At 40.5% G+C, this 27,898-nt stretch overlaps 1 protein-coding gene across 9 annotated transcripts in view; it reads left to right on the top strand.

Moving 5' to 3' along the window:
• Nucleotides 1–425: 425 nt before the first annotated feature.
• scn8aa (sodium channel, voltage gated, type VIII, alpha subunit a) overlaps nt 426–27,898 on the top strand; it is a gene marked incomplete at both ends in the record, with an annotated part of 36,413 nt that continues 8,940 nt past the window's right edge. The window contains 19 exons of one of the 9 annotated variants that reach the window (XM_079226809.1): nt 426–701; nt 5,516–5,649; nt 7,083–7,163; nt 7,728–7,856; nt 8,439–8,530; nt 11,692–11,889; nt 12,160–12,223; nt 12,397–12,538; nt 14,360–14,566; nt 14,657–14,938; nt 16,039–16,353; nt 17,864–17,999; nt 18,235–18,473; nt 19,614–19,787; nt 20,026–20,382; nt 20,538–21,011; nt 21,601–21,718; nt 22,751–22,905; nt 24,458–24,631. In XM_079226809.1, coding sequence (XP_079082935.1) covers nt 426–701; nt 5,516–5,649; nt 7,083–7,163; nt 7,728–7,856; nt 8,439–8,530; nt 11,692–11,889; nt 12,160–12,223; nt 12,397–12,538; nt 14,360–14,566; nt 14,657–14,938; nt 16,039–16,353; nt 17,864–17,999; nt 18,235–18,473; nt 19,614–19,787; nt 20,026–20,382; nt 20,538–21,011; nt 21,601–21,718; nt 22,751–22,905; nt 24,458–24,631 — 3,747 coding nt within the window. Of the gene's footprint in view, nt 705–5,515; nt 5,650–7,082; nt 7,164–7,727; nt 7,857–8,438; nt 8,531–8,735; nt 8,828–11,691; nt 11,890–12,159; nt 12,224–12,396; nt 12,539–14,359; nt 14,567–14,656; nt 14,939–16,038; nt 16,354–17,863; nt 18,000–18,234; nt 18,474–19,613; nt 19,788–20,025; nt 20,383–20,537; nt 21,021–21,600; nt 21,719–22,750; nt 22,906–24,457; nt 24,632–27,898 lie in introns of all 9 variants that reach the window. The other 8 variants (XM_079226810.1, XM_079226806.1, XM_079226805.1 and 5 more) reach the window with 8 other exon arrangements.

Below are 27,898 nucleotides of genomic sequence, written 5' to 3'. Positions count from 1 at the left end.
TGGCAAAGCTACAACATTTAGCCAGCCACTTTTTTTGTAGTACTCTATGTTATCTATAGTCATTTATTTACTATTACAAAACCAGAGAGAGGACATTTTTTTCTCCACTTTTAACATCACAACGTCTGATCTCAATCTGGAAACGTGTTTGCATAAACATGCATTCATTTGTGTGTTTGTGACCCGGCCTTATCTGGTCACTTATTCCAAACATCTTCCTATGCTCAAAGAAAAAGTCTAGGATTATGGCTGAAAAGTACAATTTTATAGATACATTTTGATTATAGTGTTCACTTGTTTAACATCCCAGGTAATAGGTCTTTAAAAAAATATTGTGGTTAACTTTTCCTCTTGTCTGCACCTCCTGCAGAGCTGCTACTGTGGATGGTACACACCTAAAGACCAGGTAGCTGCAGGATGAAAACATGGCTGCACCCACTATTGCACCGCCAGGACCTAATAGCTTCAAGAAGTTTACTTTGGAATCTTTGGTGACTATTGAGCTGCGCATCAATGAGGAGAAGAACAAGAAGCCACCCAAGCAGGACAGCAGCTACCGCGATGATGATGACGAGAACAAGCCCAAGCCCAACGGCGACCTGGAGGCTGGGAAGAGCCTGCCCTACATCTATGGGGACATCCCTAAGGGACTGGTGGCGGTACCATTGGAGGATCTGGACCCATTCTACCTGAATTCTCAGAAAGTGAGCTTGCAAACACACACAGATCATGCGCAGTGATGTTATCAACACACATTTAGCAGAGTTGTTTAAACCAAAGGATGTTTCTGACTAGGTCTCGGTGTCAAACCTCAGTATTTTCTGGTAGAATCCAAAATATAGTAATATTACTCAAGTATTGGTATCACAAACTTTCCATAGATACCCAGTCCTATTTACGATGCTATTTGGCCCTCTAACTCAGGCGTCCAAACTCTCATATAAAAACTGTATATGTGAAAATCCTCTCTAATACTATCTCTATATTGCCAGAATTACATTGCATTACATCACAACTCGTCTCTTGTGCCTCTCTTAATTTTGATAGCAAAGTCAGTTGAGGTGTGGTTTTTCAGATTGAGTCATTTCTGTTTCATTACTTATTTGCTTCAGAAGGATATTATTTAGAACATATTAAGATCAAGATGGTTGTCATTTAAATGGAACTGCAACAAGAACATAGTGCACATGTGGTCCTGGTGATATTTTCCCCACATTGATCAGCATACACACCAATTTCGATGCTTACACAGATAGACAGGTGTTCTACTATATCAGTCGAGTCCAAACATACTAATTAATTTCTCACACAATGGTCAGTAGATGAGTAGCCTCATGATGTAGAGGTGAGTCATACATTATGGATGGAATTTACTCAGACAAGGACGAGACGTTGTTTGGTTTGTGACGGTTGGCTTACGGCTGTGCTGTGTTTACGGTTATTTTAATTTCATGATTAGGTTGCAGAATGTAATTATGTTTTCCTACTTGAAGACCTTTGGGGAGTGTGAGAATCATGGAGCTCTCGAGCTGTTGAGGGGGCTGTTGCTGTATCTCCGATGTGCTCGCAGGGCTTTGGGGAAAAGGTCAGAAGCTGTAACTGTTGAAAGACCGTTGTTCCACATGACAGACTTTTCTAATTGCTCAACAATTAATTTCTGGCAGGAGAGAAAAGCAGCAGCAATCGGCTTAGAGAACTCTGGTTGTCTTAGATGAGACACGTGTCTCTCTGGGGTTTCTATCATCCCTGATACTCAGTGTGAGGACGGCTGGATGACCTTGAGAGTTTCCATCTTGTGTACCTGTCAACCAAAACTGTTAAAGGAGACTGTATTTATGTCTGTGTCTTGCTCTTGTCGAACCAGTCGGCCTCTGAATAAAAATGATTTATACATATAACATATAAGACCATAACGCCCAGGTATTGATAGAGGGTGAAATGACAGCTCAGGAAAGTTAAAAACGTCCTTGAAATCTGCGCCATCTATGCACGGTAGTGTTTCTATATTCTGTGTTCAACAGTAGGAACCCTTTTGTTTCTTTAGAAATAAACAAGACATCTTATCATAAAAGTCCATCTTTACTGAAGCATTAATTAATTGCTAAGCGTACTGAGGTCAGTTTAATACTGGTGTGTTTATAAACAGGACTGAGTAAGGCCAAAATCATCTCGCATATTAACGTCATTTTGGTATCTATTTTTAGCAAAGAATGATGTAACAAAATTGGCATTTCTATTCAAAATGGTATCTCCAATCACATATTCTTTTAACTACTGCTGCACTTTCGTGGTGTTGTATAACTCAGTGCCTGTCCACAGTGTACATTAAAATATAACAAGTCTTACCTAAAGAAACAAGCTTGTGATAATCTAGTTAGTCGTCATCATTCGCTCAACAGATTTGTTTAGATATGTGTGTGTGTGTGTGTGTGTGTGTGTGAATGAATGTGTGTGCGTGTGTGTGTGTACATTCAGGTACACTGTATCTGTCTCTCCATCTGCTTCTGTCTTATAACTCCCTGTCTTTACACCGTGCACGCTGACTGTTATGTAACTCTCCAGTCCAGTTCACAAGAAGGAGACACGATTCAGATGACATGCGGTAAACATTTCCATCGATACTGACACACAACTCACTTGTCTTTTTCTCCACACACGTCCATGCATTACTGTCACCGATAAATGCGAGTCATGCGAGGCTCTTTGTGCATCTTGTGTTTGGCTCCTGGTCTCTGCTGCGCTAGCTTTTACCAGCAGTCCTGTCAGCTCTCAGCTTCAGGGAAATCTAATTATGGCCCTCGATCTAGTCTTGCCAAAGGGAGCCAATGCTTCTTTGGTTCTGGCAGCTTGAGCGGCCATGACATCAGATCAGGTGGTGACCTTGATGGAACAACGTTGCTCTCTATGTCTTTGTCACTGAGAGGTGGCGAGCCGGTTCGGGATGTATTTCTCGCAGGGTCGGGCTATAAAGGAAAGCAGTTCATCTTCCTCTTCACATATGTTCAGTTGTGGCTCCTTTAGATTGTCTCATAGCTGGTACAGAGGGCTGCCCGGCTGGCTGGGTGATGACGCAGCATTCAGCCCTCCCCACTTGGCTGGTGGTCGTAGCCGGGCAAGGCCAGGCCAGGCCATGCCATGCCATGCTGAGCCAGGCCAAGCCCGGTGTCAATATACAAGGCCGGTGAAACAGATATTTTTCAAGGAGAAGGTAACGAGTGATAGAGATGGGGGTGGGGGGATGAAGTGAGGACAGGAATGAAATGGGCGACATGTGCAAGGATGCATGAGCACACTTGCTCTCCTTCTTGCTGCAGCCAGGCTCACTGAAATGTGTTTTGCTGGGGGAAGATCTGAAGGTGCAAAACTTTCTCACAGAAAAAGAGCTTTACGAGATGTGCACGAATAAAATCAGGGACATAAATGCTTTCCTCCACAAAACCTGTGTACGTGTATCGGAGGATATGCAATATGTGCTCATCTGTTCTCCTTTGTGTGGATTAAAGATGAATCATTATGCTGATATTATCTCAAAAGTCAAAGATGACTGTGAAGGACCATGGTATAGTAATGATAAAGTACTATCTACTATTTTAGTAATCTAAAAGAACAATATGTAGATCAGTGTAGGGAATATATCAGCATGTGTCCAGATATTTGCACATATATATATGTAGAAAGTCTTATTTTCACCCACAAAGATACCAGGCTTTTTGGATGTAAAATGGCAGTGACACGGAAAACATGAGCAGGTTAGCACCTGGCATGGCAGCTGAGCCCTATGCCAGCTGTATTCATGTGTGTGTGTGAATGTGAGTCTCTCGGGCCATAAAATGCAGTCCATTTACCATTTACCACACGGGTTGAAAGAAGGGGGCTCATTGAATTGCTGCTGTGGCCCCCTTGCAGCCATGCCTGGTGGCTGGAGCGCGTCTGTGCTGAAGCCGCTCTCGTTACCTCTCTGTCTCCCGCCCATCCCCCCACACGCCCATCCACCCTCTTCTCTGTCTTCTGCCCAGCTCTCTCGCTCTGGCTGCCTCCGCCCTGCTTCTCCTCAGCCTGCTGCTGCCACAGTTGTTGCCTGCCTGCCTGCTTCATTCGCTCTTCATCTCCCCCGTTTTCTGCCTTTCCTTTCCTCTGCTCTCCTCTTTGCTCAGCTCTGGATTATGAAATTTTCAGTAGCTTTGCAGCAGTTTAGTCATGCGTTACAAAAAAAGACTCCCGGCATATATAGCAGCCATGTGCATGTGTGTGGATGTTAACCTCGCTTGTTCATTTTTGAGCTTTGTGCATTCTGGTTTGTGTGCACATATCAGGTCGTGTGTGCGTGTGCACGCGTTTGTGTACAGTATATATTTGTGCATATGTACACAACATATGTGTGAAATGGTTGTATTTAACAAACATGACATGCCACCAGCATCTGGGACACATCCATGTATGTCACTGTCATTATTGGTGCCCATGGTGTAGACTGGGAATATTTCCAGTATATATGAGAGTATTAGCACTTGGGAGAGGCTGCTGCTCTGACCTATAATAGTAACTAGAGAGTAATATCTAGCTTTTACTGGCTTGTTCTGAGTTGTCAAATTAATATCTGGGAGGTCATGTGACAGATCTGTGTCTCGTCCTCCGGGAAGAAAGCCTCCCCGTTTCGGTTCCATGCTCCTCTCTTAAGATGTTTACGTTTCTTGTTAACAACATTTAACACATGCACTTAATTTCTGTTAGAAGTGCACAAATTACATGTAGTCATGTGACTACCACGAGACCTCTTACTGTACGTCTCCCTTCCCATTCTTCTTCCTCCTCCTCCTCCTCCTCCTCCTCCTCCTCCTCCTCCTCTCTCTTTTGACTTCACTGTCTCCAGCCTTCAGCACTAGTGAGTTGGTAGCTCTGCAGGGCTTAATGTAGTGAGGGTTGCCTTGTTAAAAGCACAAGGGCCCATATCACAGAGTCTCATTAAAGTTTCATGCAAATTGCCATGTTTTATTTAAACAATTACGAGGTTATCCACAGAAAGAGGCTTGTCCGTCCTTCTTGGTTTTGCTTGTTTCCTTCGCTTAAAACCACCAAAGCTGTAATGTGCAGGATGGCACTGAGTGACTGGGACAACATACCAACATCAGAAACATCCTGGCAGCCATTTTCACTCTGTCTAAACGTGTTCAGATCATTTTTATGCGACAGAATATGCCCAATTTACATTATAAGCAAATGCACGTATTATCTTTTACATATTATCTACACATGTTTATGAGTTATGTATGCTGACATATATGTATGCAGAGAAGAAGCTTGCTATACATAAAAAGGATGACATATTTATTTTTGAATCAAATTCAATTGCTTTTGTTTCATGTTTTAGAGATCTATACTATTGTACATTTGCTGAAATGTGTATTTTTATCTGACTGTTAAGTGATTAATACTCTCTCTTTCTCCCCCCCACCCCCCCCCCCCCCCCCCCCCCCTCTCTCTCTCTCTCTCTCTCTCTCTCTCTCTCTCTTCACAGACATTTATAGTGCTAAATAGAGGGAAGACAATCTTCCGTTTTAGTGCCACATCTGCCTTGTACTTCATAAATCCTTTAAATCCGGTTAGGCGAGTAGCTATTAAAATTTTGATACATGCATATCCTTTGAAATGGTGTCTTAACGGCAAAGACAAAATAGTTTCCTGTTCATGTGTATTATTCATGATGATATGTTCTGTCTTTCTGCTCATACTGCAATTGATGTTTCCTGTGACTATAACCACAGGAGAGGATGCAGACAATCGGTAGGAGGTTAGGTAAGAACTAATAGCATGTCAGATTACAGAAAATGATGGTTTATGAAATGTCAAGAATGCTATTGTCAGGCTCTACAGCTAGCATGTCTAACATTTAATGAATGACAGCATATCTGCTTTTACCACAGTCACAACTTGAGTCACGGCAGTTACCGTCCGTTATGTGACACATATCCAGGACGAGGAAGAAGTGGATGAATTAATGCTAGACCTCAGACACATTCTTGGAAAGGGACTTTTTTTTCAAACACACTCCTCCTCCCATGATATATCTCTGCTAGAAACTAACGTTACCACCCCCATCATCATCAAAAATATCCTAAATTTAGACTGCAGAAAAAGATCAAAAGAGAGACGAGGAGCACGATTTTGATACAAGAACACCAAACGATAACAAAATAATTTTGCGACAATAAAATACCAATAGTTATAATATATGATATGACATAATATAACTTAATACATCACATATTTATTTGATGCATTTGCTGTATGTTTGTACACAACAGCATTATCTTTATTTTAAAATATTATTTCAGCTGAATATGTCTCGTTAATTATGGAAATTACACGACAATGTTATATAATATCAAAGCATACATTTATTTATTTTTATTTTTCAAATGTGGAAGTATTATACAACAAAGATGTATAATGTAGTGACACATTTGTCTCAGTAAATTCTAACAGCATATTTGCTTTCTCCCCCTCCCAACATGATAAATGTACATTTGGTTGCAATGTAGATATTTTCCCTTTGTGACTGTTTGGAGAAACAGCAATACTGATAACAAAAACTAAACCCTTTTATACTCTATATTTATTGCTTTCTCCCTCTATTTACCGAATCTCCTGCTATTCTTAGCCACAGCTATTACGAACCTCTGGCTTCACGTAGGCTTAAAGCCAAGTGAGGTTTTCCTTGTTTTCTCTCTGCACTGAAATCATTGCAGCTTTAAAACATCTTATTGCTTTGTTTATGCCATTGTATTTTCACTAAATATAAACTATTTAAATGTTTCATGGGTAAAATAATGGCCCATGTGGTAGCGAGCAAACAAAACCACCTCCTGTTAAGTGCTATGTGAAGGTTTTGTGACATAAACACTTTGCGTTGAGGGAAGTTGAAGTTCACTGGACCACAGAAATCACATTGGATGCATACTGTAGGTACTGTAGATATTTTCTATTGCTGTTTTACATTTTCAATGAGGTTTGATGAGATCTATGATGTTTGTGATTGCTTCTATCGTCCACATTTTCCTTAACATACTCCTCACTCTTTTCAGCATGATCATTATGTGTACTATTTTGACCAACTGTATATTCATGACCTTTAGTGATCCTCCCGAGTGGTCAAAACAAGTAGAGTAAGTACACATTTAATATATTCAGCCAACACATTAAATGCATGCTAACTGCTAGCCTATGTGTTCTGCCTCAGTCTATTACTACCTTAGATAGATAGATAGATAGATAGATAGATAGATAGATAGATAGATAGATAGATAGATAGATAGATAGATAGATAGATACTTTATTAATCCCATAGTCATAGTAGCGCCGTACAACTTGAAGATACAAATAAACACACAAGATAAAATATATAAAGAAGCAACAGGGATGAAATAAAATTACAATAAAGTAAAATATACTATATATCGGATTAAAGCTGAGTATCCAATTTTACAAAGAAAAAACCCCAGCTATCTTTGAAAAGGCCAGAATGTAATGGTAACATATGAGAGGCACAAACTGGATCTAGCCAAATATTCACATAATATATGTAACAATCTACCTGACTTTATTATCCCAAATGTATCCTGTATTTATCTCTATTTTTTTAACAGCTATTAAGGGTGCAGCCTTATAGATGTGAGGGAGCTTTGATTCAGCCTGGTGAACTGATTCTGTCAACACTTTTTTCTTTGCAGGTACACATTCACAGGCATTTATACATTTGAGTCTCTTGTAAAAATCACCGCACGAGGATTCTGTATAGACGGGTTTACATTCCTTAGAGATCCATGGAACTGGCTGGATTTCATGGTCATTTCGATGGCGTAAGTATTTTTCTTGTAATTCAGACTGTCCCTGTATTATAGAAATGAAATAATGTGCACATATATTGCCATTTATTTTGTTAAAAAGGATGGGTTAAGAAATTGAGTTTTCAGTGCTATAGATGATTGTTCATCCTTCTGTCTTTCTTACTTTTTCCTTTCTTTCTGTCTGATAACCCATCTTCTGTGTTTCCTCCATTGATCTGAGATTTTCTCTTTGGGAATTGAAGGTTTCCATTCGACACTCTGCGGCCTCCCTAACAACACCCACATCTCAGTCCCATTCATCCGATTTATCGTCCTCAAACTCTCACCTCTCATTCACCGTTTCTCTTTCAGTCTGCAACATTCAATTTAAGGCCCAGAGTTCCCCGTCGACTATATACCAGCCAGTATTTATAATACAGATTTACCTTCTTCTACATGATTAAATATACATTCCAATTAATGATCACCAGCATCTAGAATGCGTCTTCATTGTTTGTAGAGCTGTCACATTGCCCATCAGTGTGTGAATTTACCTTTCCACCTCATATCTTCATGTAAATAACAAGCTGTTGTAACTCTGGTTTGATCCTGCAGGTATATAACAGAGTTTGTAAACCTAGGCAATGTCTCAGCTCTGCGCACGTTCAGGGTGTTGAGGGCATTGAAAACTATTTCTGTAATTCCAGGTAAGACAGGATGGGGCAGGGGACGGTTGGGTTGGGGTCGGTGTTAGGTGTGTGTGTCTTCTTTCCTTTTACCTTCCACCCTTCTCCTCAGTGGACAGGCTCTGTGAGTGGCGTCGTTTCCTCCTGGTTCGGTGGTGTTGTGCTCTTGGCGTGTGTGGTTATTGTCATCGTGTTTGTTCTGTGTGTGATCCTTCCCCTATTTCAGATATATAACAGAGTTTGTGGACCTGGGCAATGTATCTGCGCTGAGAACATTCAGAGTTCTCCGAGCATTGAAAACTATCTCTGTCATTCCAGGTGAGACTCAGTTTAAACACGAAGGCTGATCCTCTCACCCTTTCTTTTCTACTCACTATTATTATGATTACAATTATGATTTAAGCAACAGCAAAATAATTGGAGACAACCATTTTTTGATTTATTTTTCCTCCAAAATTATCAAAAATGGTACTAATACATTTTTGATAGGCTTTGCAGTCTCCTCTAGGGCCCTCCAAAGTGTCTGCACTCTCTTCTGCCCTAGTAGCACTCTCATTATGAGGCCCGTTTCCAAGGCCGCTGTGTGTCTTCAGAAATAGCTTTAACTCACTTCTTCATCACCAGCCTGAAGAATAAGCAAATGCCCTGTTTTGTTGCAAAGACAATTGTTGATAGAATCTTCTCATTTTAAGAAAAACAAAAATTAAGTGAATATACATGGTATATTTATCAGCTAAAAATAGATCATACCTTCAGAAATTTGCCTTCAGGTTCTACTATTACCAAAATGAAAGTGCAAGTTAAATTAAAACACATTTAGAACTAGTGATTTAATTGGAAATAAAGGATTCTATGTGTTTTGGGATACAGAACACACCTTGTATACTGTATGTTGATGTTCATATGAGAAATGGCATAGCTCTTAGAGAGATCCACAGCATACACCAATTATTTATGTATGAAGACTGCCAAGCCTAGCTTGTGAACATATCTCTTATGCTGCATGATGCTTTTCAGTCACTTGCTTTTACAATATTAGCCTATAAGAGCTTGGCTGACAAATGGCATTGAAAGTTTGATTTGCCTTCACTTTATTTTTTAGTTTGATTATTGATTTTATTTTGCGACTTACTTGAATGATATACTACAGAGAAAAATAAACTGTGTGCTGACATTGCAGAGGTTGGGCACGCAGATGGGATGGTTGAATGACCTCTTGACCTTTTTGAGTGACACTGACCACACATCTACCTATCTATTGATAGAGGATGTGGAACAGATGTCTTGCTTACTCAAAAGAACCATTGTGGATGTTTGTTTTTTTTACAGCATATTCATTTGGAAATATGAAAAAGGAAATCCTTTAAGTGCAAACAAAAAGGGGGTGACATTTGGATTTGTTAAAGGAATAGTTATATTCTTTGATATATGTTTATTCACTTTCTAGCAGATAGTTTGATAATCTTCGATTGATACCACTCATTTATGAAACAGGTAGCCAGGCTCTGTCCAACAATCCATCTCCCAGCTCTTCTAAGATTCAATGATGAAAAAGTTTGTTGAATTTGTACAAATACTAAAGAGTCAACATGTCAGTAACCCTTTTTAAAATGGGTTATTTGCCGGATTATATCATGGCTCCAGAAACACATAGCGTTCTGTAAGACTTTGAACTGCTGATTTCACACTTTTGTTTTTGTACGAATTACATACAAATAACATATAGCACATTATTTAGTGCGCTTTAGAGGTGGTATGAGGCTGATGTTGTTGCCTTTGGGCAGAGCCAGGCTAACTGTTTCCAGTCTTGATGCTAGTGAGTGGTAACAATCTTCTCATCTAATTCTCTGCCAGAGGGTGAATATGTACATTTCTCAAATGTTGAACTATTCCTTTAACTATTCTAATAATTCATGATGGACCATAGCACTGTAGTGGAGAAAATGTATCTTGTATTAGGTAGTTTTAGTTAATCTGAGAATAGTTCAGTGCAGTGGAGGGCATGATTCAGAAGATTACAAAACAAAGTTATGTGGGCATTAATATAATACCACAATTGCTATTTTAACATACTTTATTCATTTATTTTGCTCTATGAAATCTTTTCATCTTCTAGATAAGAAAAGTTGTTTTGATATAAATGTTTTTCTTAATTGACTCTGCCGAGCAAATTGAGGTGTTACTTAGATTGTCAAAATCTGTAATCCTTTATAAAAAATGGAGACCATATTTTACAAGAAGTTACAGTATGTACAGCTGGTAAAGCCCACTGTACCTTTAGAGACCACGAGTTCCTCGCGGTCCGAGTAAATGCTGCCACAGCGAGGATGCCTATTCCAGAAGGTAAAACTATTTTGTCTTAGTGAAGGTGTGAATGAAACAGGCTGCAGGGTCATGGCATGGGGAGTCAGTGCTTTCCTGATGACACCTTATACAAGACAGTTCAAGAAAGTGCCCACACCGGCATTGAATTGTTCCTGTTCAGCCTTGGAGTTTAAATGACCTGCATGTGGCTTCCAGCCCCCCTGCCTGTGCCTCTGTCCTCCTTATGGCCCCTCTTTGTGCTGCTGTGCTCTTTTCCTTACGGATTTCCTCTCACTTTTCTACAGTCTTCCCCCTCTTTCAGTTTGTCCATCATTGGCAATGAAATGCAAATTTATTCTGTCAAAAAGTATTTTTGATTTCATATCTGTTACAATATTTTCCATTAATCTGAAAAGAGTGGGAAGGCTCCTAAATATTTCCTATTTGTTTTGTTTCTACAGATGTTGTGTTTGTAATCTGTCAATTTGTCCAAAATGTATTAATACTAAATTAATATTAAAATGTTTTAAATCTTAAATGTAATTCATATAAATCCGAACCTTTGTTTAGATGCTCAGCACATTAATTTAATAGAAAAACAATATAACATTAAGGTGTAAAATCAATAACAAATGTTATAAATATATATTTCATAAAATTTAATATGAAAGCAGTACAGTTTTGCCACTGCCAGCTTTTGACCTCAATCCAGTCAAAACTGGATATTTTCTCAGTGATAGATTCCGAAAAGGGATTAACATATTAGCAGTATTAGTTGCTAAAGCAGATTTGTAGTAGAAGTAGTTACTCAAAAATATTCATACCTGTGGCATCAGCATCTCCTGCATCATCTTGTGGTTTCTGTGCGTGACCTCCAGGCCTGAAGACCATTGTGGGCGCTTTGATCCAGTCTGTGAAGAAACTTTCGGATGTGATGATCCTGACTGTCTTCTGCCTGAGCGTTTTTGCCCTCATCGGTCTCCAGCTCTTCATGGGCAACCTGCGCCACAAGTGTGTAATCTGGCCAATCAACACCACCAAGAGCTTTGACTGGAAAGAATACATCATGAACGACAGTAAGTAGAGACCAGGCTTCACCGATGGTGAGCTGGCAGCAATCTAAGCGCATGAGTCAGCCCATATGCTGGAACGACAAAACAATATGTCATTTTGGCACCGAGTGGACAAAGATTATTGGTTTTAAATTAATTGAATTGAAAATGTATGTGCAAACTGAAGCCATAAATTGGTCTGAATGAATGTACAGGCCGTTGCAGAATAAACAACTGTGGCTGCGTCAGAATGTGAGTGAAATTACTCACCATGGCTGTTTGTTTATTCTCCAGCCAATTTCTACTTCCTGCCTGGCCAGTTGGATGCTCTTCTCTGTGGGAACAGCTCCGACTCTGGGTGAGTTGCCTTCTCTCCCCTCTTCCGAATGCTGCTGATCCTCACAAAGACCTGCTGCAGCTCTTCTATTTGCCTGAAGTCAGATTACATTATAAGTAAATAGTGCTGAGTCATTTTCGGGTCGGGTGCCCCGTTCTCTCTCTCTTTCTTTTCCCTCTTTCGCTACCCCACAGCCGCTGCCCGGAGGGCTACACATGCATGAAAGCAGGGAGGAATCCAAACTACGGCTACACCAGCTTTGACAGCTTCGGCTGGGCCTTCCTGGCTCTCTTCCGACTCATGACACAGGACTTCTGGGAAAACCTTTACATGCTGGTAAAGCTGTCAAAACCTTTAGCTTTTTCATAGGAGGCATATACAACAAATACAAGTTCTCAAATGCCACTGCCTTAAAGCAGTCATTTTGCATTGTGATGCTGCAATGATTAGTTGATTAATTGATCCATTGATCCGTTGAAAAGCAATGAATGTAAGTGATTTTTTTTTTCTTTTTTAGCAAAAATGCCAAATATTTCCAGCTCCTCAAATGTGAAAATAGCTGCTTTTGCTTCAGCTTTGCTTTATATCACTGCAAATTGAGTATCTTTCAGCTTTAGACTGTTGGTTAAATACAACAAAACAATGTAATTACATTTTATTTACAATGCCCAAAATCACACAATCTGTACAATCTGGACAACACACACCACCCTCTATTCTTAGACTTCCCATTCAAGTTATTTAAGGCCGTCACATTGGGTTCTCAGAACTTTTGACATTTTGATCAACCCACTATAGATTTATCAATAATGAAAATTGTAACGATTGCTCAGTCATCATTGCAGCCCTGTTGTACAGAGCAAGGTAGTGAGTGGGTCTTGAGTTTCCCAGAAAAGGCAGACATTCTTCATTCTAATGTGTGTTGTTCACTGTTTATGTGAAAGACACAATTACACGTTTCAGACATAAAATGGTGGATTATTCTGCCTCTAGTATTTTCTTTGATTGATTCACCTCATCTGCATACAGTAGCCAGGCCACTTCTATCCTGTCTGTCTGTCAGCCTGTTCCACACAAAGTCTGTGCATACACTCCAGAGTGAAAGGAAGGAAGTATGAAATATTAACAGCTCAGGATTACAGGATGACCAATGGGGGAGATGAGACCTGATGGGAACATTGCAGGTCATAATTCTATTTTTGCTCCTATCGTTGACATTCAGCTCCCAACTACAGGCTCTCACTGCTATTGTTTAGTGTATCTTCAGAAGAATGAGGAGTGTTTAGGAAGGATGTTATTTAAAGGAATAAATATTTATCCGACATCTTATCAACTGAGGATTTTTTACCTGCCCACATGGGATTTGATGTGGGACTAAAATACAATCATTTTGACTTCTCTTGGAACTGTTGTGTTATATACACTTCCCAGCACTACATGTCAACCACAATTTCAGTTTTCTATCCCAGGAGGCCCTCTCTTTTTTGCTCTGCTCTCTGATGACAATAGTTTGCCTTTAGAAAGGGAAACCAAAGGAGGCTGATGAATGATACAATTCAAATGTGGGATCCTTCTGTTTCATTAAATACTTTTGTGTATAAAACAAAATGAGGAACATTTCTATTAACATGTAAATTAATTATTCTAAACCTGCATTAAAATGAAGGTTACCACCATCTACTAACACACAGTGGGTGTGCACTGGCTGGCATAGTGTGCATGGAAAAGTAGGTCAAAATGCATATCTCATGGCTCTCCCTGATGAACAAGCACAACCTAGGGGTGCTGAGAACCTTAACAGGCACAGGGTATACGATTATTCCTGTGTGGACCAGGAACGAATGGTTTTGTTTCAAATCATCATTGTACGAAATGATAGTAGAACTAATTTTAGCATATTAGCACTCATAGAGCAGAAATAGGCATTTATTTGGAGGAAGTCACAGACGTGTACATTGAGTTTCATTTTGCACCCAGAAATGCCCAATTAGGCCTTTGTGCCCTTTGTCTTTCCCCCACCAACAGCTGCCTCTGTTTATTTCTGATGAGTCACTGTGAAAGATGTGCTTGACTCAGCGGGTTCAGTATCAGATGGCATGAATGTCTCTGCTGTTCTATCCCCTCTACCCTCACACCTGCTCCACTGCCTCCCAACAGACCCTGAGGGCGGCAGGGAAGACCTACATGATCTTCTTTGTGTTGGTGATCTTTGTGGGCTCGTTCTACTTGGTGAATCTGATCTTGGCTGTGGTGGCCATGGCCTACGAGGAGCAGAACCAGGCCACCATGGAAGAAAGCCTGCGGAAAGAGGAGGAATTCAAGGCCATGCTGGATCAGCTCAAGAGACATCAGGAAGACGCCCAGGTCAGCCCTCTGCATAATTGAGCACAGAACGATTCCTTCGTCGTGTTATATCATTGTTCTGACTTCCTTCACGTGTTTGTTTCTTTGCAGATGGCTGCCATGGCAACCTCTGCGGGTACAGTGTCGGAGGACGCAGTGGAGGATGATGGAGGAGGGCGTCTGTCATGCAGTTCCTCTGAGATGTCAAAGCTCAGCTCCAAGAGTGCAAAAGAGCGTCGTAACCGTAAGAAGAAGTGGCGGCAGAAAGAGCAGGAGAAGGAGAAAGGCGACAGCGAGAAGTTTGTCAAGTCAGAGTCGGACGACGGCAGCAAGAGGAGCCGTTTCCGTTTCCCTGATAATCGCCTTGGTCGAAAGTCTTCCATCATGAACCAGGTGAGGAAAACAAGGATAGTGTGTCTGGTTGTGTAAAGCAATCAGCATCAATTCAGCATCAACTGAAGGGTCAGTTGAAAAAAACTTCACTGGGACGTTTTCTCTGGAAATAAATCCTAATGAGTTTTTCAGTGTTTTTTTAATGTTCCACAACTCTGCTTACTTCCATAGAAATGGGTTGGTGGCATAAATCTCACAGCAAATATAAGTGAAACTATCTCGCTAGCTGTCTCGATACCACTTATAGCTTAGATAAACTGACCCTTTATGCTGATTGAGGCTCAGTGATAATTACTAGTGCCAAACACAAAAAGAAACAAGATGCCATAACATCAGAGCCACAGAATTGAAAAAGAGATGCTTTTTATCTCTATGAATAAAAACTAAATGTCAGTGAAAAAAATGTCGCTTTAAATGTGGCTTTGTACTTTTTCAGGCGAGGATTATTTTAGATTGAGAGTGCTGCTATTGTATAGTGTGGCGTTGCACGAACTCACATATAGAGGAGCATATAGTGGCCAGAGATATAGAAACACATGTCCAGGTCCTGAATTATTCACAGCGATTACATGAATGTTTCAAATGGAGCAATCCTGCACCTTTGCTTAGGCCGCACTAGGGCTCCACTGGCTCTTATAATGTGTTTTATAGTGCAAATAAGATAAAGCACAATGGCAATATTAACAGAGGATTGTTGTAAAAAAAAAAAAGTGATTCCAATTTAGCTAGCATACAGCAATATAATAATATTTGGATCAATTCTAGAAGCAGCCCAGATTGATGTTGTCATGATTCATGTTTCTCTCCATGTTTTTTCAGCTGCCCGTATCTCTGTCCTGTGTGTGACCTTGACAGTGTAGGATATCACTGACCTAATTATGTATTTCCCTCTTGTTTATTAAGTCACATGATTGCTCCAGCAGAATATGCCTCCTGAGGGAAAAGCGTCCTGGTTGCATGACATTTCCCACAACTCATAGATGTTGCCTTTCATCATGACCTCCAGAACTGATGACAAACAGCATAAAAATGATGACGCAATCAATTGTAATTCAGAAACGCCTAAACGTCTCCTCTGCACATCCTTCTTCTACCCCCAGTCCCTCCTCAGCATACCCGGCTCGCCTTTCCTGTCCCGCCACAACAGCAAGAGCAGCATCTTCAGTTTCAAGGGCCGTGGTAAAGACGTGGGCTCAGAGAATGAGTTTGCCGATGATGAACACAGCACGGTGGAGGAGTTTGAGGAGCGCCGGGGCTCCCTGTTCAGCCCTTATCGCCGGAACAGCTACGGCGGCTTTCACGGAAAGAGGAACAGCACGGTGGATTGCAACGGCGTGGTGTCGCTCATCGGCCCTGGGCCCGGTGGACGCCTTCTGCCTGAGGTGAAAATAGATAAGGCAGCTACTGACGACAGTGTAAGGAAGTCAATGAGTAGACCTGACTAGGCATGGCCCCCTCTCGTCCGTTTATTTTCTTTCTTGCTCTCTATCCTCTACTCTGTCATCTTTGCAAGTCCGTATGTATCTCTTGGCTAAGCGCTCGCTCCTCCCCTCCCCAGCAATGTATGCTGCCCTCCGACGGTAGACAAAGGATGGAGAAATAGCTATGTTTTATAGTGAATATACTATAGCCAGTGAAACTGGGGTTATCAGTGACTTCCAGGCAATTTTGTTGTTTGATTTGAACAATGAATGTTAATGTTTTGAATGTTCATATCAAATTACTTATTCCTACATGCACCTTAATCATACTTACTACTCACAGGAACTAATTAAACAGACATGATACTATTGTCCTTCATGCATTGGCACATTAGATTTTGGCACAAACATCAAAGCCTGATTAATATAATACAGAGTGGTATGTGGTATGTCAAGTTCCTGTTTAACACACTCTTGTAATGAACCACCATTTGTGAACAAACAGCATATAATGATGAGTTAACATGCTCTAGTGTGTTGATGTGTTCCTCCTCCAGGCATCCAGGTCCTATGCTAGCCTGTGTGGGTAGATCTACAGTAGGAGGCCGAGGAAACAGAGGGGACCACAGACATTTTATCTGCTTCACTTATACACTGTTAATATCCCAAAGCAGATACACACGTAACACTTACCATCCAATCAGACCGTAGTCATATATAATTCAAGAAAAAAGGAGGGCTGCTGTCCTTGTCTGTCTTTACCTCTCTCTGTTTTCCAAAATCTCCCTGGTCAACATTAGTGAATTAGTTTTGACTCATTTTACTTACTAAATCCAAAATTAGAAACAAGCATGAAATAGACAGTAGAACAATGGCTATGGTGTCTGTAATTTCCTCTCCTTCTCTTTTACTTGGAGCATGCTCATGCATGACAACTGGATGGATCTGAACTATCTGCCTCCATATGATCTCTTTACAGTGCTCTTGACTTGATGGTTGCAATATAAGTTGTATGGTTTCAAAGTAGGAAAATACAGTAGCATCAATTTGCAAGTATCATTATAATGGCCAGATTTGGGAGATCTTTTTTAAACAATAACCGAATGATTATATTGCAATGGCAGCAAAGCCTCCATTTTTGCATGTCAGGACTGCAAATGCATTCATGCAGAGGCAGTTCTCTCCTGCACAATATCGCACAATCCATTTATTATTTAATCGGGATGAGCTAATTACATTCAAACACAATTAGGTCAAGTAGCCCGAGACCACTGCTCCCACTTTGGCTGAGACCTGCATGCATTTACAGCATACACACATCTTCCTTGAAACCAGCATTGATATAGAAAGGATTGGAACATGCCCCCACCCCAAAAATCTGATCATCAACTACTTTTTCCTGCCAATGCTGTTGTGCACTTCCCTCCGCCGGCCACCGGTGGTGATGTGGGATGGTGTTCATGTGCTCTCCATGGGTGCTTGATTCTTCCTCTCCCCCTGACAGCCGACTACTGAGGTTGAGGTGAAGAAGAAGCTGTCGGGCTCCCTGATGGTGTCTGTGGACCAGCTCAATACCTCCTTTGGGCGGAAAGAGCGGGCCAACAGTGTCATGAGCGTCATTACCAACACACTAGTGGAGGGTACTGCCACTTTAACCCAGCTATTTAACCTGCTCTTTCATTATTCTTTAACTAGGCTGCTCCCATTGGTTGATTAGTTTGACATGAATTTCCTGCTTATCTGCTTTGCATATCCAACAGTACCAGATACATACAATGCATACAATTTTGTCTATAATTTGATACCATTGCATGCGGAATGCTCAAGCACGATAGTATGTTTGGTTTTGATGTGTGATCCGCGCTATGTCTTCAGAACTGGAGGATTCTCAGCGAAACTGTCCGCCATGCTGGTATAAGTTTTCTAACACATTCCTGATCTGGGAGTGCTCCCCCAAGTGGATTAAGATCAAGGAGATTGTGAACCAGATTGTCATGGACCCCTTCGTGGACTTAGCCATCACCATATGTATCGTGCTCAACACTCTCTTCATGGCCATGGAGCACTACCCCATGACCACCGACTTTGAAGACATGCTGTCTGTAGGCAATCTGGTGAGTAGAAAATCTTTTTGTTCTTTTTTTAAAATGTATTTGTCTGATTCACCGGTTAAAAATCTCCTCTGCTTCTTCTTTGCAGCTCATAGGGAGCTGTTATTTTTAGGACCGTAATTGGCAGCTCTTTCCTTGCTGATTCAGAGTTGAAAGAAAGAAAAAAAACATTATCAAACCTCCTGCTGTTTTCTTGTATCCATGATTTCTCATTTCTTCAGACACACATGTTCCCTGTCTTCTTCTGTTATCTCTCTTTCTCTCCTCTGGTTGTGTTGAGCTGCTGTTTGTTTCAGTGGGATCAGCCTGCCTCTCTGCTGGTTTGCTGACTAGTGGGAGGCCTGCATTAATATTTTTTGATCGATGAGCTGCTCTAAAATGGTGCCTGAATCATGGCTTGGATAATGCAACCTGGCCATTTTCACTTTAATATTGAGCAAATCTCAGCTGTGGCACCATGATTGTTTACTTTTCAGTATCACATGTGTTAATATATTTTGTGCAAGTGTCCTAAAATGAGATGTTTCACAAATTACACAAATCTCAGTTTATGGTTTTGTGTTTGGATACACACTTTGGGAAAGTTTGAATTTACATTGAAGCAGTGCATAGTGCCATTTGTTCTCCAGAGTAATTTACTAGAAAAGGCCAATGTGTGGCACAGGTGGAAATTGGTCGATCACCTTCATGCAATGAGTCCTTATCTCAGACTCACACACACATACTGACATACATGTGTGTTTATTCATTATATAAGCTCTATGATTGAGGATAACCCTCAATGATTTATTAGGGCTGTTAAGACACCACAGTGTCTAAAAGTGCCATTAAACCTTAACTAAACACAGCTGATACATACGCATACACATAATACATACACAACACCAACACTAGATGTGCTTCCTCTTATAATTATTATTGAATAAATAGATTTATCCTACTGGTAATTCATTAGCATGCAGTTACCATTGGGATAATTACGATGTTTCTTTAACATGTATAATGCACACAACGCAGATAATGGATTACAATATCTATCACAAATTTCACAACCCATCATGTTTCACATTCTCACATCTCTTGTGAAATATGGTGTTGAGCCAAAGCCATTTGTTCAAATCTGTTCCCTTTCCAACCTGCCAGGTATTCACAGGGATCTTTGCAGGGGAGATGCTTTTCAAGCTTGTGGCTATGGATCCATATTACTACTTCCAGGAGGCCTGGAACTGTTTTGACGGTTTCATTGTGACGCTGAGTTTAGTGGAGCTGGCTCTGGCTGACGTCGAGGGCTTGTCTGTGCTGCGGTCATTCCGATTGGTAAATGTTCACATTAGTTCCTCTCTAAATAAAGAAAGCACATGGAGTTAGCATTTTAGCATTTGGAATATGCAAATTGTGTTGCTCAGAGTTTACTTTATTCACTGCGTGTGCTTGCAGGCAACATACCTGCATGTTCATACTGTTTTTACTTCACTGAATTGAAGCTGCAAGTTAGCGTAGCTAAAATGTTGTGTGACTAATTCATATCCCTCGTACTTTCAACCACCCCCTTCAGCTGAGAGTGTTTAAGCTGGCCAAGTCTTGGCCTACCCTCAACATGCTGATCAAGATCATTGGTAACTCGGTGGGAGCCTTGGGGAACCTGACTCTGGTGCTGGCCATCATCGTCTTCATCTTTGCTGTTGTGGGCATGCAGCTGTTTGGCAAGAGCTACAAAGACTGTGTGTGTAAAATCTCTCTTGAGTGTGAGTTGCCCCGCTGGCACATGAATGACTTCTTCCACTCCTTCCTGATCGTCTTCCGGGTGCTGTGCGGTGAATGGATTGAGACCATGTGGGACTGCATGGAGGTGGCGGGTCAGGGCATGTGCCTCCTTGTCTTCATGATGGTCATGGTTATCGGTAACCTGGTGGTGAGTGTCCAGACTTTAAGGGTGTGCATTTATTCTTTTAGAGAAACAGTTGACTGTTGGCTCTCAAAAATATCTTTAAATAAGTATGATGTGGTCAGAGAATAGAAAATGTGCGCTCAGCATCTCGTTACTGATTTCTCATTTTGTGTCCAAAGGTGTTGAACCTGTTCCTTGCCTTGCTGCTGAGCTCATTCAGTGCTGACAACTTGGCTGCGACAGATGACGATGGTGAACCCAACAACCTGCAGATATCCGTCAAGCGTTTCAAGATTGGCATTGCATGGATAAAAGTGAAGATGCGGATATTGATGGCAAGTCTGCTGAAGAAACCACAGATGGAGGATGAGCAGAAGCCTTTGGATGACATGTATGACAAGAAGCTAAACTGCATTGCTAACCACACCGGGGTGGACATCAACCGTGACCTGGACTATGCCAAGAATGGTAACGGCACTACCAGCGGTATTGGCAGCAGTGTGGGCAAGTATATGATCGATGAGGACCACATGTCGTTCATCCACAACCCAAACCTGACCGTCTGCGTGCCCATAGCTGTGGGAGAGTCTGATTTTGAAAACCTCAACACAGAGGACTTCAGCAGCGAGTCGGAAAACGAGAACAGCAAAGAGGTCAGTTCGATGATTACATTATATCATCCACTTCTAATAGTTTATCACACAAGTATTCAGACAGGCAATGTTAGAAAAACAGACTGCAGCATACTTAACAACAAAACTCAAGGACAGTAAAGCCATGGGTGTGGCTGGCTACTACACTGTCCAGACACTAATATAACTCCATTACTCAATAGTCATCTAGAGTGGCTGGAGCAGGCAGGCAGCGTGGATGAAATAGATATATCTCTTTTGATAAAATGCATTAAGAAGACTTTCAGAGCAGATGATATGCCATTTGATATTCCATTTTAGTGTTCATTTTCAAGATTGTTATAACATCTATTTCAATATGGAAAAAAAAACACTCTGATCTAGTAGTCCTCAAAGTGTTTTCCTTTTTTAGACTGAGCCAACACAAATTAGAAATAGGGTAACATGACAGGTCCAGACTGCTCCTCGTGAGTTCAGCTTTCTTCAAAATTAGCGGTCCTATAGGCATAAAAACTGATGTGTTTCTGAATCTCTGAAATTGTGTTCCTTTGTTCCTTTGTGTGTCTGGAACTGTGTCCGTGTGTGTGCTCATATGTTTGCATCTCTGCAGCTGGATGAAACCAGTTCGTCGGAAGGCAGCACTATTGACATCAAGCCAGACGTGGAGGAGGTGGTGGTGGTGGAGCCGGTGGAGGAATACCTGGACCCAGAGGCGTGTTGGACAGATGGTGAGACCACTGCTCCCATTGACATCCTGCAAACCATCGGATACATTCAATGTCAATGTTTCTGGACAAAGAAATGCATAATGACTCGTCAACATTGTGAAACATTCATTAGGTTCACGCATCAAAACTACTTGGTAAAGGTTAGAAAAAAATCAAGGTTGGTGTTAAAATAACGTAAAAATGTAATGTTACAACATAATGTAGCAAGTGTGAGAAAATAACTACTGTAAATAAACAACAACCGCCCTTTTAGCATACTCGCTTATGTACCATTACCTAGCACGTTTAACAACATTCGATAAAATGTTAGGTAAAGATAGGTAAAACAATGATAGATAAAACAACATTAGGTAAAACAACATTAGGTAAAACAATGTTAGGTAAAACAATGTTAGGTAAAGATAGGTAAAACAATGTTGGGTAAAACAATGTTAGGTAAAACAACATTAGGTAAAACAATGTTCGGTAAAACACGGTAGGTAAAAATAGGTAAAACAATGTTAGGTAAACCCCCCCGCCCCGGCCGCGCCTCCGCCCATGCCGTATGCCCACAGACCAGCCCCCCTCCCCCCATATTATTATTAGCTTTATTTTTATTGGTTGCTGGATTACATTTCACCCAGATACAACAGATACGTTTTTCTGATTGGCTATTTGTGTAGCCCATTTCTTTTTTTTGATTGGCTGATGAGAGGCACCTCGCGGCAGAGCTCCAGGGGATTCGGGGGAGACGTGCTTGATTCCTCCATGGTGAGGTCAGCGCGACCAGGTCATATTTGTGCGCTGCGGCACATTAAATAGCCTAGAGTTTTTTTTCAGCGTGAGAAATACGATGTGTGGCGGGAGGGCGTGACTTAAGACCGAAATGCGTGACAGTCACGCTCAATGCGTGACACTTGAGAGCCCTGCTCTTATCTATTAATTCCTCAAAAAGCCATATATTCATTTAAAGACTTGAATTTGAATTCTAAACACAAGACTGTAACTTATCTAACCATATCAAATGTCGGTTCTCCTCCTGTGTGTCCTCAGGATGTTTAGCCAAGTTTAAGTGCTGTGAAGTTGACATTACTACGGGCTGGTGGAAAAACTGGTGGCTCCTGCGAAAAACCTGCTACCTGATTGTGGAACATAACTGGTTTGAGAGCCTCATCATCTTCATGATCCTCCTCAGTAGCGGTGCCCTGGTAAGGAGCTACTATGTGGCTGTTTCATAAAATAAAACGAAACATAAAGCAATATAATTTCCAAACTGGATAAAGATTTAATAAAGATGACTCATTAAAAATGGAGGCACTTAACAGGCACTAGTGTGTGTCTACACAGTATGGCAGTAGTGGTTGGTTTCTCAGTCTCAGAGCAGCACGGTTGGGGGAGGGGAAAGAATCGCCTGTGATTAATGGACTACGTATATCAAATGGGGGATCTATTCCTGTTGTTGGAGTGGGCCTTGTTCTCAAACATATGAAATGCTACTAAAGAGCAAAGACTGCAAATCTACATTAGCTTTTAGGGGTGGGAAACACCACAGGCCCCACGATACGATAATTTCCGCATATTCAAGTCATGATTTAATATTGCGATTTTAAACATTTTACGATATGCTGAGTATGGCGATATCAATTACTGAGATATATTAACTAACTTTAAATGATGCAGTTAGTTAATAACTCCTTTGAGCAAACGTACCCACTCAAATCCGAAATGAAGGCCCAGAAAATAAACAATCTAAAAGCCCAATATGATCAGAATCCTAATACATTAATTCACTGTCCATACATTTTTCAAAAGCTTTCTGTTATGTATTACATTTTTTCTTTTTTAAGAAAATGTATTTATTAATAGTGTATGTATTATTTATAATTCATCCAGTTCAATTTGAAATCCAAAGTCAGTTGTTGACTACATACAGACGTTGAAACTTCTAGGCTACTACAATATACATGGGACTAAATCATAGCGCAAGTTAGACATTATTGTGATGTTCCGGACCTTTGCATGTGGAAATTCTCTCTAACTGGACCTCGCTGAATTTTAATTGAATACCCCTAGTTTACAGCATGCTACAGGTGAGTGGCAAGACTTTCTCAAGCACATGAAACAAACTGGCTCACACACTTGCGTGACTCGCAAAAGACACAAACAATGTGTCTCAATGCAGGAATCAGGACACCATAGATATCATAGTTTCTTCAATGTTCTGATTGCAATATTAATAGTTTATAAGATAAGATGAAATAAGATAATCTTTTATTAGTCCCGCAGTGGGGAAATTGCATGATTACAGCAGCAGTGCACACCAGAGACACATAGTAAAATTAAAATAAAGTAATATAAATAAACAGTAAAAACAGTAATAAAAACAGTAAAGAAGAAATCCACAATAGCAATTTTATATATACAAACAGAATACAAAAAAATATTTAACATGTATTTATATTGCACCAGTTAAAGTGATTTAAGTGACCAAAGTGATTGAAGTGTTTTATCATTTGTGTATCAATACAATATTTCCACGCAAAATGTTGCCATACTATGCTGTATCGATTATTTCCCCCTCACCCCTATTAACTGTGGAATATTTAATTCAGATTTTATTTATTTTTTATTCAGTATCACCATTAGTGATCAGCAATTAACGGACTTTAGTGCTGCATACAATTTCATTGGGAGAATTATATCATTAGGTGTAATGTTTACGTCTTTGTCGTGGCTGACAATTTTCCTGTTTCTCTACAGGCCTTTGAGGATGTGTACATCGAGCAGAGGAAGACCATTCGGATCATTTTGGAATACGCCGACAGGGTTTTCACCTACATCTTCATCCTGGAGATGTTGCTGAAATGGGTCGCCTACGGTTTTGTCAAGTATTTCACCAATGCCTGGTGTTGGCTGGATTTCTTCATTGTGGATGTAAGTCCAGCTCTTGTTTCCTCTATTGTGTGAAGTAGATTAGAGAAGAAGAGCAGTTATTTGGTCTTTCACCACACACTGGTCCAACAGCAACACACAGGTACAAAGATAAATGCAGTCTATTAAGCAGCAGAGCTAAGGCTAATTTCTGCTGTGATAATTTGTCTTTTGCTTTATTAGATTGGTAATAACCACGTCAGATACATTACATTCACTATGTGGACACAGGATATGATGTTTTTATAATACTAAGTGTTGCCCCTATCAGTGTCTGTTAGGTGTGGTTAAGTCTGAGTGGACAGGTTAATAATTGAATCTCTGCTTAATGTCTGCATTTGGTGAGCGGGCATGTTGTTTCATAAGAAGCCTCTTGTTTTGGCTCACTTGTGCTATCAGGACAGTGTTTTACAAGACTGAACTGCAGTCTGTCTATTTCAAGTGTACACATGCCAGTCACCTTTTACAACTCCATCAAGCAACAATCCTTTTTTTATACTTGGTTTATCACTCTGAGATGCTTGAATATATATATATATATATATATATATATATATATATATATATATATATATATATATATATATATATAAATATAATAATATAACAATTATCTGCTTTCAAATATGAACACTTTCTCCGGTTTGCCACAAGCAACACATTTGTTTTGTCTGTTTCCCTACTTGGTGCAGATGCCAATTTTACTGTTTGAGGAAGGAATTGATAGAAATTATTCCGATTTGAACACATACTGTAGCTATTTAAGCATTGATGCCAGTCATATTAGAATTAGCCAATCAATAACCAAGCACATTAATTACAACCATATTCAAGTCATGCTCAGAGCAATGGGACATGTTAAAGATGCGTCTCTGCCTGTGTCTCTGAGCTGTAAGAGGTTTGATATGTGCCTATGTCCTCTCTCTGTGTACTTCTCTGCTCCTTGTGTCATTCAAGATTGAAAGACTAGAACGGGAAACATTATTCCACCTATTCTTTGTTAGTTATATACGTATATCACCACAAATTAGTCTTATTTTGACTATTTTAAGACAACATAACCTCAGACTGTGAGGTTATTTCAATTATATGCTAATGTGTGGAGCACCATTTTAGTAGCTATAAGCTTGACGCATTTGCATTTTACATAAATGCTGGCAGAATTGGGATAGAATAGGAGTTTCCCTGATTTCTGTCTTTCTCCTTGAACTAACCGCCTCTCCGCAGTGTCCAACACCTCAGCTATTACCCGTGAATGGATTCCTATCAATGGCCAGAGGTTGCCATGTTGATGTATTATAAGCTTCTTTATCCCAGACTCCATGCAGCAAACATGCATTTATTTATTTCATACAAAGTACACTTCATTTTCTCCATTCACACATATATGTTTGTGTTTTTTAAGGCATACAATAAGGCATTAGTTTATTAAGACTTCCTACAGATTCGCTACACGGCTATTTTTAAACCATATTGTCACAGTTGACACATACAGCACACACAGAGCCTTGAGCAAATAAAAAACACACCACCCTTTACTGATTCTGGTTAGTGCCTTAGTAGAATCCCTGCCTGTGGGTGTGTTGTCAAGCCCAACACTTCAGTGCAGGGTGCCACGTTTCCCAAGTTGTGAACATGTTACAGAGAGTGACAACCCTCCTCGCCTCCTCCCCTCTTTCCCTGTTCTCCTTCCATTCCCTCTTGAAAGTGTAACCTCAGGTATGTGGTGACATTGTGCTGAGATGTAATGATGGTGGGTGACAGGCGGCCGGCGGTAAGTTTGGTCTTCACTAGCGCTCCCCCTCCAAAAAACAAAGAGAGAGACTTGTGCTTGATGAGTCTGGGTTGTGTTGTGGCCTGGCTGTGCCTTTGTGTCATGTGTTGTGAGGTTAAACCATTGCCATGGACTCAGAATGGGGGGGCACCATCATTAGACCGGCCTGTATTTTTTCTGATTGTGGATGTGCTTGACTCTTTGTGTGAGTGTGTTCTTCCTCATTGCCCTTGTGTTTCTGTATCTTTCTGTTACCCGTTTGATTATGGCACAGGGCAAGAAATGTAATGTCAGAAAGTGTGTTGTTCAGTTTACAGCATAGTTACTGGAGAACACAACCAGAAATTTGCAAAGTAGTATATTTTCAGTATTTTTCTTACATTGTAGGAATAATAATTAATATTATAGATGGAATCATCCATATACATCATATATAGGCTGTTTAAATTCACAAAATAGCTAGAATAGGTCATTCTAGTTTGATAGTGATACTAAAATGTGCGAATGTGAGGGTGATAGGTGTCATACTCCATTCATTTTTCTTTTTCACTCAGATTATTATTATTGTTTTGTTGTGTTTTTTCTTTTCATTTTAGTTTGGTTTGTTTCTGTTTGGTTTGTGCTGTCGTCATCATGGGATCACAGCCCCAGATGTCATTGGCCTTGCCTTGCAGAGCTCTATGAGAAGGACGTTGAGGCGCTGAGGTCACTACCACACAGCTGGCCCAGCGGGGGGCAAGAGGCCAGGTCCCCCTAAGGGGGGCTCTCCAAGGGGTCAGGCTGAAGGTGACAATTACCCCAAACACTGTAGTGTAGATCAAGGCAAAATCTTTATTTTACTGTCTCCCACCACCACAGCTGCAAACTTTTTCGAGAGGCAAAGGTTATTGATACGCGTGTAAGTACTTGAAGAAATCTTAACAGCATCGAATTAAAGCCCTGTCCAGGAGGACATCCTGGACCCGATGAACATTCACATGTACAGTAAAAAGTCTGAATCCATGGTGCCACATTTTCTGCCATTCTTTCCATAGTTTTGATTCATTCCACCCTTAAATGGTTGAAAAGTTGGTCCCTTTTAATTCATGTGGATAATGACATCAGTCAAAATGAAGATTTTGCCTGTTACAAACCTCCCTCCGTGACTTTGGTAAGCTTTGGATGTTGTGTACTTCTTGCGGTGAGTTTGACCAGTTGGTGTCGGTGGCTGGTTGGAGGTACTCACCTGTGTTCACTGTTGATATTTTTCCTTATTTGTAAGAAACTGGTACTCCCCCTGTTTAAACCCTCCAGCATCCAGACTGGGATTGCAGTTTTTTTAAAAGACTTCCTGAGGATACAGTTCCTGTGATCATGCACGGATTCTTGAACAAGCAAATGTCTCTGTATTTTACCTAATTCTAATATAACTGCCCACTCTCGTACTTTGCATCTAGATTAATCTGCTTTCAGCCAAATAATCCTTCATATCAAAACTTCCCTGTGCAGCAAACAGT

The sequence above is a fragment of the Taurulus bubalis genome (genome assembly GCF_910589615.1).
Source record: "Taurulus bubalis genome assembly, chromosome: 11".
NCBI lineage: Eukaryota > Metazoa > Chordata > Actinopteri > Perciformes > Cottidae > Taurulus > Taurulus bubalis.
Note: the sequence above shows the minus strand (reverse complement) of the source record. Positions and strands in the feature narration are given on the sequence as shown.